Source organism: Rattus norvegicus, chromosome 5 (genome assembly GCF_021556685.1).
Source record: "Rattus norvegicus strain SHRSP/BbbUtx chromosome 5, alternate assembly SHRSP_T2T, whole genome shotgun sequence".
Lineage (NCBI taxonomy): Eukaryota > Metazoa > Chordata > Mammalia > Rodentia > Muridae > Rattus > Rattus norvegicus.
The window spans coordinates 138308078-138324401 of NC_141538.1; the positions used below are offsets into that span (position 1 = coordinate 138308078).

General features: G+C 42.4%; 1 protein-coding gene across 1 annotated transcript; it reads right to left on the reverse strand.

The window, feature by feature from the left end:
• Nucleotides 1-10536: 10536 nt before the first annotated feature.
• Nucleotides 10537-11478, reverse strand: Or10ak14 (olfactory receptor family 10 subfamily AK member 14). Its single transcript, NM_001001071.1, has one exon. The coding sequence runs from the start codon at nt 11476-11478 to the stop codon at nt 10537-10539; it is 942 nt and encodes a 313-aa protein (NP_001001071.1).
• Between the last annotated feature and the right edge of the window lie 4846 nt (nt 11479-16324).

A 16324-nucleotide genomic window follows, 5' to 3' on the forward strand; every position in this document is an offset into this window, starting at 1 on the left:
CCATCCTCTCCTGTTGAGGACACTTTGATGTTGAAACCCATGAGAGAGAGACATCTTCACATGCTATTCCATTCCCAAGAAGGCTACCCACGGATCTCTCCACAATCTCTCCAATTTTACAATTATACTCCATGGATGTTCATAACCATGTAACCAACCCATGGGCCACAATGACCTCATCAATATAGCTTCTTACTTCAAAGACATTTCTCCCTCCAAACCAGAGGAACAATGAAATGTTGTGCAGAGTGTTCTGTCCCCTGGTAGGGATTCTCCTCACCACCGTCTTCAGGCACATCCCTGAAACAGGACACAGTGCCCCACTGTCCAGGTTTAGGTAGGGCAGGCATGTCACACAGAACCATGTTAACCAGCATGACTTTGCTCCTCCACCTCATTACATCAAAGGGAATTGCCCATGGGCACATAGGCTCAGGCTGTTGAGGGGGTGTAGCAGAAGTAGACAACTTGGCGCCCTTCCTCATGTAACCCACTTGTGCTAGAGCTATATATGTGTGCACATTGACATTCAATGATGCCAGTCATGACCCAGTATATGGTACCCAGTTAATTATGGGCATCAATGAAAAAGTGATGAAAGGAAATAAAAGCATTTTATCAAATAAAATATGTATATTTAAATATGTATATCTATAGTAGATTTAACACACATATTTGCATATATGCATACACACATATATTATACACACACACACACACACACACACACACACACACACACACACACACACCAGGGATATATGAAGACTTGTGGTTCACATATCAGAAGACTACATTGGTAATATATCAATATCCTAAACAGAAACACAGATTCAATGTGACTCCAGGATAAACGAAGTAGTCACTTTCTTGAAATTGGTAAATGGATTTTAAAGTTCAACATGAAGTACAAGGGGCTCAGAATAGGCCTGTGGTGGTTGGAATAAGAATGGACCCAAAGGGACACACCTGAGAACAGAGGTAAGCCTACTACTTCTGCTCCAAGGGACCTGCCTGGAGCCCTCGAGACACACAAACCCAGGAGCAGTCTAGGACAGGACCATTCCAGTTTCTGCCTGCACTCAGAGTTAACCCAGTCCCACACGTCTCTGTTCCCAAATCCCGTGGGATCAGGGGAAAACTGGACTCTCAGAAGGGCGGACAATCCTGAGAGCTCAGGGGAGACCACCACTTCTGCTCATATTCCTGGCCCTCTGGACACATGGACCTAGGAGCAGCTAGGAGCAGGAAACTTCTGGTCTCTGCCTGCGCCCAGCGCTGAAAGCTAGTCACAAGGAGCACTGACACACCTGAAAACAGAGGCAAGACCACCACATCTGCTCCAAGGGACCCTCCTGAAGCCCTCTGGGACAGGATCCTTCTGGTTTCTGCCTGCACCCTGAGCTGAACCGGTCACACAGCTCTTGTACTCAGATCCCACTAGGAGAAAGTCATACTCTAGGTGTGCTGATACACAGGCTTACAGGAGAGTCAAGCCACTGTCAGAGACAGCAAGACCAGCTAACACCAGAGATAACCAGATGGCAAGAGGTGAGCACAGGAACCTTCTTAAAGAAGACAACACAAGTAAACAAGTAGAAGGTCTTAAAGAGGAAACACAAAAATCCCTTAAAGAATTCCAGGAAAACACAACCAAACAGGTGAAGGAATTGAACAAAATCATCTAGGATCTAAAAATGGAAATAGAAACAATAAAGAAATCACAAAGGGAGACAACACTGGAGATAGAAAACCTAGGAAAGAGATCAAGAGTCACAGACACAAGGATTACCAACAGAATACAAGAGATAGAAGAGAGAATCTCAGGGGCAGAAGGCACCATAGAAAACACAGACACAACCATCAAAGATAATGTAAAATGCAAAAATCTCCTAATCCCAAACATCCAGGAAATCCAGGAGAAGATCAAACCTTAAGGATAATAGGTATAAAAGAGAGCAATGATTCCCAACTCAAAGGGCCAGTAAATATTTTCAACAAAATCATAGAAGAAAATTTCCCTAACCTAAGAAAGAGATGCCCATAAACATACAAGAAGCCTACAGAACTCCAAATAGATTGGACCAGAAAAGAAATTCCTCCTGTTGCATAATAGTCAAAACACCAAATGCACAAAACAAAGAAAGAATATTAAAAGCAGTAAGGGAAAAAGGTCAAGTAACATATAAAGGCAGACCTATCAGAATCACACCAGACTTCTCACCAGAGACTATGAAAGCCAGAAGATCCTGGGCAGATGTCATACAGACCCTAAGAGAGCACAAATGCCAGCCCAGGTTACTGTATCCTGCAAAACTCTCAATTAACATAGATGGAGAAACCAAGATATTTTATGACAAACCAAATTTACACAATATCTTTCCACAAATCCAGCCATACAAAGGATAACAGATGGAAAACTCCAATACAAGGAGGGAAACTACACTCTAGAAAAAGCAAAAAAGTAATCTTCTTTTGAAGAACACAAAGGAAGATAGCCACACAAACATATTTCCACCTATAACAACAAAAATAATAGGAAACAACAATCACTATTCCTTAATATCTCTCAACATCAGTGGACTCAATTCCCAATAAAAAGACTTATACTAACAGACTGGACCCAGCATTTTGCTGCATACAGGAAACACACTTCAGACAGAAACATCCTCAGAATAAAAGGCTGGGAAACAATGTTCCAAGCAAATGATCCCAAGAAACAAGCTGGATTAGCCATTCTAATATCGAATAAAATTGACTTTCTTAGAAAAGTTATCAGAAAAGATAAGGAAGGACAGTTTATATTCATCAAAGGATAAATCTACCAAGATGAACTTTCAATCCTGAATATCTATGTTCCAAATGCAAGGGCACCTACATTCAGAAAAGAAACCCTTTTCTAAAGTTCAAAGGACACATTGCACCTCACACAATAAAAATGGGAGACTTCAACACCCCATTCTCAGCAATTGACAGATCATGGAAACAGAAACTAAATAGAGACACAGAGAAACTAACAGAAGTTATGAGTAAAATGGATTTAACAGAAATCTATAGAACATACCATTCTAAAACAAAAGAATATACCTTCTTCTCAGCACCTCATGGTACCTTCTCTAAAACTGACCATATAATTGGTCATAAAACAGGTCTCAACAGATACAAGAAGACTGAAATAATCCCATGCATCCTATCAGATCACTATGGACTAAGGCTGGTCTTCAATAACAACCAAAACAACAGAAAGCCCACATACACAATGCTCTACTCAATGATAACTTGGTCAAGGAAGAAATACAGAAAGAAGTTAAAGACTTTTTAGAATTTAATGAAAATGAAGACACAAAATACATTTAATAATGGGAAACAATGAAAGCAGCGCTAAGAGGAAAACTCATAACTCTTAGTACCTCCAAAGAAAAACTGAAGAGAGAGCATACACTGGCACCTTGACAGCACACTTAAGAGTTCTAGAACAAAAAGAAGGAAACACACCCAAGAGGAGTAGATGGCAAGAAATAATCAATCTCAGGGCTGAAATCAGCCAAGTAGAAACCAAAAGAACTATACAAAGAATCAACAAAACCAGGAGCTGGTTCTTTGAGAAAATCAACAAGATAGATAAACCCTTAGCCAGACTAAGCAGAGGGCAAAAAAAGAGTATCAAAATTAGCAAAATCAGGAATGAAAAGGGAGACATAACAACAGAATCTGAGTAAATTTAAAAAAAATCAGATCCTACTACAAAAGCCTATATTTGGCAAAACTGGAAAAACTGGATGAAATGGACAATATTCTAGATAAATACCAGGTACTAATGTTAAATCAGGACCAGAAGAACATTTAAACAGTCCTATAACTCTTAAAGAAATAGAAGCAGTTATTAAAAGATTCCAAACAAAAAAAAAATCCCAGGACCAGATGGGTTTAGTGCAGAATTCTATCAGGTCTTCATAGAAGACCTAATGCCAATACTGTCCAAACTATTTCACAAAATAGAAACAGAAGGACTACTACCCAATTCCTTCTAGGAAACCACAAGTACGCTTATACCTAAACCACACAAAGATCCAACAAAGAAAGAGAACTTCATACCAACTCCCCTTATAAATATCAATAAAAAATACTCAATAAAATTCTTGCACACCGAATCCAAGAACACATCAAAATGATCATCCATCTTGATCAAGTGAGCTTCATCCCAGGGATGCAGGGAAGGTTCAATACACAGAAATCCATCAACGTAATGCACTATATAAACAAACTCAAAAAAAAAAAAACCCACATGACCATCTCATTAGATGCTGAGAAAGCATTTGACAAAATTAACCCTCCCCCAATGTTGAAAGTCTTGGAATGATCAGGAATTCAAGGCCTGATCATTTCATAGTAAAAACAACATACAGCAAACCAGTAGCAAACATTAAACTAAATGGAGAGAAACTTGAAGCAATCCCACTAAAATCAGGGACTACACAAGGCTGCACACTTGTTCCCTACTTATTCAATATAGTACTTGAAGTCATAACCAGAGCAATCAGGCAATAAAAGGAGGTCAAAGGGATACAAATTCGAAGGGAAGAAATCAAAATATCACTATTTGCAGATGACATAATTGTGTACTTAAGTGACCCCAAAAATTCCACCAGAGAACTACTTAGCCTGATAAACAACTTCAGCAAAGTGTCGGGGTATAAAATTAACTCAAACAAATTAGTAGCCTTCCTCTAATTGAAGGATAAAACAGGCTAAGAAATTAGGGAAACAACACCATCCACAATAGTCACAAATAACATAAAATACCTTGGTGTGACTTTATCCAAGCAAGTGAAAGATCTGTATGACAAGAACTTCAAGTCTCTGAAGAAAAAAATTGAATATCTCAGAAGATGGAAAGATCTCCTATGCTCATGGATTGGCAGAATTAAGATTGTAAAATTGGCCATTTTGCCAAAAGCAGTCTAGTTTCAATGCAATCTCCATCAAAATTCCAACTCAATTCTTCATAGTTAGAAAGAGCAAATGCTAATTCATTTGGAATAACTAAAAATCCAGGATAGCGAAAACTGTTCTCAACAATAAAAGAACTTCTGAGGAAATCATCATCCCTGATCTTAAGCTGTCTTACAGAGTAATAGTGATGAAAACTGCATGGTATTGGTACAGAGACAGGCAGGTAGATCAGTGGAATAGAATGGAAAAATGAACCCACACACCCATGGTCACTTGATCTTTGACAAAGGAGCTAAAACCACCCAGTGGAAAAAAGATATCATTGTTAACAAATGGTGCTGCTTCAACTGGAGGTCAGTATGTAGAAAAATGCAAATTGATCCATTCTTATCACCCTGTACAAAGCTTAAGTCCAAGTGGATCAAGGACCTCCACATAAAACCAGATACACACAAACTAACAGAAGAAAAAGTGGGGAAGACCTTGAACACGTGGGCACAGGGGAAAATTTCCTCAACAGAATACCAATGGTTTATGCTCTAATATCAAGAATTGACAAATGGGACCTCATAAAACTGCAAGGCTTCTGTAAGGCAAAGGACACTGTCATTAGGACCAATGGCAACCAACAGATTGGGAAAAGATCTTTACCAATCCTACATCTAAATGAGGGCTACTATCTAACATATACAAAGAACTCAAGAAGTTAGACTCCAGAGATTCAAATAACCCTATTAAACATGGGGTACAGAGCTAAACAAAGAATTCTCAGCTGGGGAATATCAAATTGATGAGAAGTACCTAAGGTAATGTTCAACATCCTTAGTCATGGAAATTCAAATCAAAACAACCCTGAGATTCCAGCTCACATCAGTCATAATGGCTAAGATAAACTCAGGCGACAACAGATGCTGGCCAGGATGTGGAGAAAGAGGAACACTCCTCCATTGTTGGTGGGATTGCAAGCTGGTACAACCATTCTGGAAATCATCATGGAGGTTCCTCAGAAAATTGGACATACTACTACCTGAGGAAACAGCTATTCCACTCCTGGGCATATGCCCAAAAGTGCTGGAACATATAACATGGATGCTCCACTATGCTCATAGAAGCCTTACTTATAATATCCAGAAGCTGGAAAGAACCCAGATGTCCTTCATCAGAGTAATGGATACAGAAAATGTGGTACATCCACACAATGGAATACTACACACCTATTAAAATGAATGACTTCATGAAATTCATAGGCCAATGGATAGAACTAGAAAATATCATCTTGAGTGAGGTAACCCAATAACATAAAAACAAAACAAAAACCCCACACACGTGGTATGCAGTCACTGATAAGTGGATATTAGCTCAAAAGCTGGGATTACCCAAGTTGCAGTCCACAGACCATATGAAGAAGAAGAATGATCAAATTGCAGATGCTTCTCTGGATGCTTCAGTCCTTTTTAGAAGGGGGAACAAAAATATTTATAGGAGGAGATATAGAGACTAAGTTTGGAGCAGAGGCTGAAGGAATGGCCATTAAGAGGCTGCCCCACGTGGGCATCCAGCCCATATACATACAGCCACCAAACCCAGAAAATATTGCCTATGTCAAGAAGTGCACGCCGACAAGAACCTCATATAGCTGTCTCCTGAGAGGATCTGCCAGAGCATGACAAATACAGAGGCAAATGTTCACAGCCAACCATTGAATTGAGAATGGGGTCCCTACTGGAGGAGTTAGAGAAAAGAGTGAAGGAGCTGAAAGGGTTTGCAATCCCATAAGAACAACAATGCCAACTAACCAGAGCTCCCAGCGTTTAAAACACCAGCCGAAGAATACACATGGATGGACCTGTGACTCCAGCAGCATATGTAGCATAGGATGGCCGTGTTGGGCACCAATGGGAGGAGAAGCCCTTTGTACTTCCAAGGCTGGACCAGTTTGGAAGTTCAGGGTGAAGAGGTGGGAAGGGGTGGGTTGTTAGGTAGGGGAAAGGGGATAACATTTTAAATGTAAATTTAAAAAAAATCAAAAGGGAGAAAGAAAGAAAGAAAGGAAGGAAGGAAGGAAGGAAGGAAGAAAGAAAGGCCCCAAAAGCTCACATATTTCAATGCTTTGTCAATGGGGAGTGGAGTGTAGCAGCCTGGAGCTCGTGCAAGCTTTGCCTATGAACTCAATGCTCAGCTTCATAATGGCCCTGGGTCGGAATGATGACAAATGTCCAACAGGGACAGTTCATTTTCTGAACTAGGCATATTGGAGAAATCTCCATAGTCCATGCTATCCCAGGTAGCTATGCTGGTGGCCATGATCATGCAAGTTTCCTAGGGCAATGACTCTACCCCAGTCTATGTTGGTACCCATGGCCCATGTGTTGTCTTTGGTCTGTACGTCCACCTGAAGCCATGCTGATGTGCTTGGGTCATACTGCCTCCAGGAATCATGTTAGTGCAATAGATCAGGCTTCAGCTGAGTGCCCTGCTGATGTTCATGGTCTGTGCTGTCACCAGAAATCATGCATAAATTGATAATTCTGGCTGCTGTCAGTTCTAATGGTAAGGAAGCTTCTTTTGCAATGGTATCAGTAAATACAGACTCACAGTGAGTGATGAGAGGCACTGAAGGGCTCTGTGAGAATGTCTCAACCCCACCGCACCCCACCCTACCTCCCAAAGGAAACAGTTCAGAAAGGAAGCCATGATAAGAGCCCTTAAAATTGTGACATGGTGGTGAAGTGTAGCTCTTCGTATTTGACGTCTCCTGGCAGGGGCTTGGTGGCGAAAGACTCAGCTATCCTTCAGGGGCTGGCCACTGACAGTTTGACAATGTTCTAATGGGTACATGGACAATACAAATTAGACTTGGTGTATTCTTTTTCTTTTCCTTCCTGTTTGCTTCTGTGTTTGTTGGGGAGGGCAAGGGTGTCAGGCCCGTGGACCTGGGAGGACAGAGAACCCAGTGTGATCAGGGTGTGCTGTGTGAAATTTTCAAATAATCAATAACTATATCATTCGAAAAAAGTAAGAAAGACATTGCAAAGCCCATTTAAAAAGAACTTAAAAACAAAACACAGGAGTAAATATTTGTAACAGTGGATCAAGAATCAATTCCTTAGATCTACTGAAAATAACAAAAGATAAAACTAATTGGCTAGATCACTGACCTCTTTGAAGCTCCCCCTAGCATTGACACAGCCAGATGGACACACCCACAGTCAAACAACGGACTGAGCTTGGGAACTCTTATGTAACAGTTAGGGGAAGGATTGAGGGCCTTGGAGGGGAGAGGAGCTCCACAGGAAGTCCAACAGAACCAACTAACCTGGATCCTTGGGACTCTCAGTGACTGAACCACCAACCAAAGAGCATGCATAGACCTAGGCCTACCCGGACACATGTAGCAAATGTGCAGCTTGGTCTTCATGTGGGTCTTGCACAACTGGAGAAGGAGGCTATCCAAATAGCTGTTGCCTGTAGGTGTGATATGTTCTAGTTGGTATTCTTGTCTGGTTTCAGTGGGAGAGGATGCGCCTAGTCTCACAGAGATTGATTGGAGGGTGGGGGAATATGCAGGAGGGCCCACATCTGTTCAGAGGAGAAGGGGAGGGGATATCGGAAAAGAATTGTGGGAGGGGGTTATTGTGAGGAGGGCAGTGACTAGAATGTAATGAGAATAAGCAAAAACAACAACAACACATTGAAAAAAGGGAAAGAAAAACCTACTTGGTAGGAGTGGTGGCACTTGCTATTGAGGAGGCTGGAGGATCTCTGTGAGTTTGAGGCCAAGCTAATCTATATAATGAATTCCAGGCCAGGCAGAGCTACATAGGGTGAATTTGTCTCCAAAAAAAAAAGTCCATGAATTGGGTTTTACCAAAATGAAACCTTTTATGATCAAAGGACATCATCAAAGAAGCAAAAATTGCCCCAGGTGGGGTGCCCCATCCTACATCCCAACACTGGAGAGGTGGAGGCAGGAAGATCAAAATTTCAAGGTTATCTTTAGTAATATGGTAAGTTCCAGGCCAGCCTAGGTTATGCGATACATATATAAGTAATCAATATTAAATAATAAGTGACAGTATTAACTATGAATGGAAAGTACACTCTATCCAAAAATATGGGGCCACCAAATAAAATTGAAATGTCTGAGGCCTCATTAGGAAGAGAATAGTTCAGGCACTAAATCAGAGAGGAGTTTACTGATTGGTCAGGGAAGAACTACTCTGAAGATGATAGGCCATTATAGAGAAGAAAGGGAACAAGTGAGCAGGGGCCAAAATGAGACATGCGGTTGGATGCTTAGAACAGATGTTGGGAGGTTCTGATGAGAACCCAGCACCTTCTCTTTCAGCAGTGCACTATTTCACAGGAGAGGTCACCATGGTTACCCAGAGACCACACTGAACTCATATGTGAAGTTTGTATTTTATTGGTTCTGTATGGTTGCTTTCCACAAACTATCAGCTTAATTTTGTCATGTCAATACAGGCTCTGCTATTTACACATAGTTCCTCAGTCCTCTATTGTCTCTAGTATCATGCTATCCACAGCTAACATGTTTTGTTTGACTTATAAGCATGTTGTTGTTTTCTGTGAATTGTACCAGGTTAGAGAAACTAACACATCAGACCAAGGGCAAGTTATAGCACAACTATCTTGGATCCTACAAAAGGATATTTAATATTTTAAATTTAGGCCTTTGGCTTGGTAGTCTCTTGACTACTCTAAACAGAACCATACTAGCCCTGGCATTTATAACAAAATAGCACTTAGCTCTACCTCTCTCCTCTGCTCTGGCCCCTCTTGCCACATCCCTGTTCCTTGGCTGGATCTCCTACACGTTATTTCTTCTCTTAGTGTGCCCCTCTGTCTCCCAGGAAGTATTGCCCTCCCCTTCCTGTTTAGGTATTGCCATCAGATACTTATTACAGCCAATCACATACAATTCCAGATTACCATAGGCAGATGAGGAAGAACAAATATTTACACAGTATGAGACCAGTAATGAGCCAAGGAAATAACAATACCAAAATCTGCCAGCATTTAGCTCTCTGCTGGGACAGAATTAACAATTGGATATACAGGGACACACCTTCATACACTGTAGCCTAGTGCCAATAACTTGAATTATGTCTCTATACACAAAAATCTTCCCTCCCTCTCCTATCAGGCTGGATCATACTAATTGGTGTGGCTAAAAAGATGTGTGGAAAGAGAATCAAGTCATTCTTGAGAAGCTGAGTCATTGTGAGTTGGTCCACTATCCTTTCCCTCGGGTTCACGATGACAGGATCAATATAAGTGTCAGGGTGGAGGTGAGAGCCCAGTAGGCCATTCACACTCTACAACTAAAAAGATGAGCAATAAATGAACCATGGCAGCTATAATAGAGCCAGATCATTGAGGTATTTGGAATTGTACCTTATGTAGTCTGTCCATCAAGGCAGCCATCTTGGTTTCAAGAGCTTTTGTCCCAATTACTAAGTACTACAATGATTCGAATGCAAAAATCAGCTTTAGATAATAAAGACACTGTCTTTCCATTAAATAGGGAATACTTTAACTACAGCTTCCCAGATTGCTGGTTCATGAGTCCACCTTAACATGTCCCATCACCTTGAGAAATGCCCTTTTGATGTCCTTGTTTCTCAGACTGTAGACTACAGGATTCAGCAAGGCCGTGAAGACATTGTAAAAGAGTGAGATCTGCTTGTCTCTCTCAGGAGAGTAGCTGGAGTTGGGCCTCATGTAGATGTAAGTGGCTGGAGCATAGAAGAATGTGACCACAGTCAGGTGGGAGGCACAGGTAGAGAAAGCCTTGCAGCGGCCCTGGGTGGACTTGATCTTCAGAATTGCCTTAGTAATATGAATGTAGGAGGCCACAATGAGGGAGATTGGAGTAAGAACCACAAAAACACTCAAGACCAGGTCCACCATCTCAATGAGGTGGGTGTCCATGCAAGCCAGGCTCCGCACTGAAGGACCTTCACAGAAGTAGTGGTTGACCTTGTTGGGCCCACAATAGGGCAGTCTCATGGTAAAGAATGTATGTAACAAAGCAGAGAAGAAACCACAGACACAAGTCCCAGATGCTAGCCATATACACAGGCTCCAGTTGAGGATGACAGTATAGCGCAGTGGATAGCAAATGGCCACATACCGGTCATAAGCCATCACAACAAAGAGGATGCTCTCAGAAGTACCCAGGGCACCAAACACAAACATCTGCAGCCAGCAACCAGCGAAGGAGATGGTCTGAGAGTGAGCAAGAAGATGCACCAACATCTGGGGCACAGTGGTGGTGACATAGCTCATATCCAACAGGGAGAGGGTACAGAGGAAGAAGTACATGGGAGTGTGCAGCTGTGTGTCCAGGCAGACCAGCATGATGATGAGCCCGTTGCCCAGGACTGAGCTCAGGTAGATGAGAAGGAAGACAATGAAGAGGATGCTGTTGGTTGTGGGGTCACTGGAGAAGCCAATCAGGATGAACTCTGAAACCCAACTTTCGTTCTGCCCTGGAATCATTAAAAGTATGGGGTCTGTAAGAGAATCCCAGACATTTATGTAACAACTGATTCATGGTAGCCCAGAAAAATGGCATCTACAGAGGTAGGAAGGCTGGAGTGGTTATTCTGAGCACACTGCTTTTTTTCTGTACTCTTCCCAAGTTTTTTAACCCCTCAATGCCTCAGACTCTTCACCTATAAAGTGAAGCTGATGACAGTGACAGCCTGAGATTATTGTGAATATTTAGCATATCTAACATAACTCTGGATATGGCACATAACACATGGCATGTCCTAGACTGTCTCATACTCTCATTCTACTCCATAGTTTACATTAGTTTCTCACCCATCCAGCAATAGGTGCCTTAGAAGACCTGAAATGACCATCAACCTTGTAGAGCCTGTGTCCATGTTCAAGTGGCCTCTCCTTACACCATGGAACCCTTTCTACCTGACCAGCTAGTGCATCCTAAGGCTTCATCAACAGAGGGCTGTGGAAGGCTCTGAACTTTAACAAGCGCAGGACGGCCCTTTTGCAGCTGCTGCTTTGAGTCCTCCCTCCTTGGTCTTGAGTCCTCCCTTCCTGATCTCCAAAGCCAGTGGATGTGTTGGACTGGCAGTGTTCACCTCCATGGTCTCACTGAACCAACAGCCAGCATGACAAGTGCCACTCTGTCTCTTACCCCTCCCCCCCCCACCAGCAACTGTAATCCTGGCACTTCTAGCAGGCTCCCTGTCAGCTGCGTCTACAGAGCAGCCCTGGCCACATGGTGGACAGTTCATGCAAACTCTGTCAGGTGATGTCCACTAACAGACTGCACATTCTTTATTTAACAATTTCTTCGTTAGAGTCTGGATCTCTGTCCAGATTAGACAGGCTCTATAAGGTGGTGACACATCTGTCATCCCATCACTTGAGAGACAGAGGAAGGACAATCAGGAGCTCTTTGAAGCATAAACTAAATAAGGAGTCTGAGGTTGGACTAAGCAACATGAGGCAGTATATTTTGAAAAAGTAAATAAAAGTCTGCCTCAGCTATCCTGTTCCTTTCCCACCATACCATTCCCTAATATTTAGGCTTTTTGTCTTGGGTAAGCGAAGAAATAATGCGATTTGAATTTTTAGATCCTTCTCTGTGCACACTCCTACAGCCTTCATGGTGGACACCTCTGCAGCCTTCACTGTGCACACCCCTGCAGCCTACAACTCCTGTAGCCTACAGGTAGAGCCTGGTAGTTAGGATTGTTAGTTCTGTACTTTTTTAGACTCTTAGACATTCTTTGCCAGTGTACTTTTTGTCAATTAGCAAGTTCTTATATTGTATTCTCCCTGTTCAAATTAGTGTTCTCGTGTCCTTAATGGTGAATGATGCAGATGGCCTAGCCATAGAAATGAATTTGAAATGGAATATGAAAGTTCTTATACACCTGTAATCTGCCTAACTTCGAATCACTTTTACCACTTACAAATTGTTAAGGAACAGCGAATAGAGAGTAAGGGAACTGGAGGATGTCTTTAAGTGGTCAAAGTTAAGAGTGTCATAGGAGAAGGTAAACACAGGGCTTCTCCAGATGCAAAACTCTAAGAATATGCTGTGTGTGCATTGAATTTGTGTCAAACACTGTAAAAATTGAATATTCAAGAAATATCAATTGAGACATAACCATAAAATAGATACTTTCTAACCCCTGCCAGCCCCCCCCCCCACCCCTAATCACTGAGGGATAACAACGTGGCTCATCGGGGAAGTTGGCCTTAGGCCAAGTCTGTCAGCCACAGTGCAATCTGTGAAGCCATGGAAAGGTGCCAGCCATACAAGTACACACACACACACACACACACACACACACACACACACACACACACCCCAAAACAAAGAATCAACAAAGACAGCAACAGAACAGAAAAAAATCAGACACAGCCCTGCCCTCCACATAGTCAAATGACTCATGGAAGGCATTCTGCACTGGACTGGGGACACCAGTGTCTCCAGTAGATGTTGATGTATGGTGTGTATATTCATGCATGAGAACTCTCCTTTCTGTATCACGCCCTCCTTCCTCTGCACACACAAGAGTCAATTCCAGGTCTACCGCTGCTTAAAACTGTGGGTATAAAACAACCAAATTTTAGAATGCAACCCAATAAATATTTCTATCCTTAGGAGATAAGCAAAGATTCCTTTAAGAGGGCACAATACATACTTTCTCCAGGTTAAAAAAAAATGAACAAGAAAATATGAAAAAAGAAATACTCAAAAGTTCTTACAAAGATTTGTAGCGGAGTCTTACAGGAAAACAGACTTCCCAACAGAATAATGTAATGTAATGTAATGTAATGTAATGTAATGTAATTAATTAATGTAAAGGGCATTTCTAAGATGTGGCTGTCTCAATAAGCACCAAGCAGCCGTAAGACTACACACAGGCTATAAACAATCACACAAGCTCCTGTCATCCCTGAGGCTCCCTCTAAGACTCACCTACCAAAATGACAATAGACCCCAATGATCTGCTCACTGAAGACTGATGAGCTCATTGAAGCTATATGCTCAACCTCTCTCCTCCATCCCTCCTTCTCCACTCTCAAGTCTCTATGCAAAAGCTCCTGGTACCCTGGACGCTTCTGCCTCTCTCAAACCGCAAGGCACATACCTAGCATCTCACTATGGAGTGGGGACCAGCACTTACACAGAGATGCTCACACAGCAGCACTCAGCTTAGCCAGGAAGCCTTGCCTTCTGTGCTGCTACCTCCCAGCCCCAACTGAGGTAGGATAAATCCTGTAACTCTTGTTCGTTAGCCAGTTGAAATCTCAAGAATCCTAGAGGGGTCTTCCTTGTTCTTGTAGTAACTGAATTTCCAGACAAGTAAAAACAAATTATCTATGATAGAACATGGTAGCATGTGTGATTCTTTACCTTTGTAATAATAAAACAAGTAATATTTATTTGGGGTAATTTGTATATTCTAGTCATTGTTCCACTAGCGTTAGGCTAACTTCACATCAATTCACTGAAGGAAGGATTTTACTCATGTGCTTTATGTAGCAACCTAAGGCCTGGAGAGGGCAGTTTGTTCCAGATTACAGGCTTGCCATGGGAGAAGTTGGAGTTTGGATGGTCTAGCCTCAAAGCCTACCTCTTAGTCACTACTTTCTCTACTCTGGCACACAGGCTCTCAAGTGGGAGGTGAAGGCAAAGTCTTCACAATGTCCTTCTAGTTGAGCACAGACCAGATCTCCTAGGACAGAGGTGGATGGCTAGCTACAGACTAGCTTGCCTGGTGAGGTTTCCCTTATGTCTGAGTGTGGGAGGCTCTGGGGGAATGTATTGAAAAGGAGAAGGAAACAATGGGAAGGGATTTGGTAAGTTGTAAGTATTCTTGACCGAAGTACATTGTGGTAAAAGCCCCCTCCTTCTTCCTCTTCTTCTTCTTTCTCCTCCTCCTCCTCCTTCTCCTCCACTTCTTTTTCTTCTCCTTCTCCTCTTCTTTCTCCTTCACCTCATCCTCAACCTTCTCTCCTTCTCTCTCTGTCTCTCTGTGTCTCTCTCTGTCTCTGTCTCTCTCTCTCTCTCTGTGTCTCTCTCTCTCCCTCCCTCTCTCTCTCCCTCTCTCTCTGTCTGATGTGTGTATGTGTGTGTATATAAGAGAGAGAGAGACAGAGGCAGAGAATGAGACAAAGAAAGACAGAGACCGAGAAACACAGAGACTTGGAAAAAGGAAGAGACAAAAAGAGACAGACACAGAGACTGACTGACTGACAAAAATACCAAAACAGAGAGATAGATACAGACAGAGACAGGGAGATACAGAGACAGAGGAAAATGATTTAGCCAACTATAGTCTTTATTGCTTTGCCTGTCCAATAGTCTGTGTCTTCATCTATAATATCCAACTAAGCCTGGTATGAAGATCATCAGTCCCAGCATTATGAAAGCAAAGACAGCCAGATGATGAGTTCTGGGCAAAAAGGGCTGCCTGGCAATACCCAGTCTCAGAAGAAAAAAAACCCATACAATTCGACCACTGGAGTACTGAAAATGAGAATCTGAATTGTAGCATCAACCATAGAACTAGACAGCCAGGCTAGGCTGCATGATATCCATCTCACGGTCAAAACTAAACTGTCCTAAGAGCACATCTAGCTGCTGCTACCTGGTGGAAGGCTGTTTCCTAACAGACTATTGCTGTCTGTACTCATGGCTATGGCTTTCAGCCTCACTTAAGATCCTTGAGCTCAGAATAACACCGCATCCTTGTGTCTAGTACTGACTTAGAGCATGGCGGGACACAAACTGTCAGGAAACATTAGATGCATAAAGGAGGGAAGAGAATGAAGAGAAAGGAATGAAGGGCACAAGAGTGAGGTAGACCAGGGTGAAGGAAGAAGAGCAGGCAATGAGGGGCAGGGCCACATGTCTATGGTGATGTGTACACATTCGAAAGGAAGTGGTTCCGCTACTTCTGATCTTCAGCCCCATGTGATGCCTGCATCCCACCAGGAAGCCAAGACTAGTGACCAACTTACCACTCATGGGTCCAACAAGGTGTCACTGAAGGGTTGCTTCTTGCTCTTGTGACAGAGACTAACCAGGAAAACCCCTAAACAACTGGATCCAGAGAGTTGATATTGTAGGTAGCCCAGTACGAAAAACATATCCAAGGTTTCTGACAGTTCAGCAAGCTCAGTCCCCAAACAGGCTAGTTGTCTTCTGAGGGTGGTGCATCACAATAAATTGAGACTCAGACTTGTCAACCTTTTCCCCATGGTAAAAGCTGCTGTGGCTTTAGGATCCTGCCTTCCTTCTTAGCCTTCCCAGGAGAGTTGGGAAAGGGCCATTTTTGTTCCCAATTGGGATTCT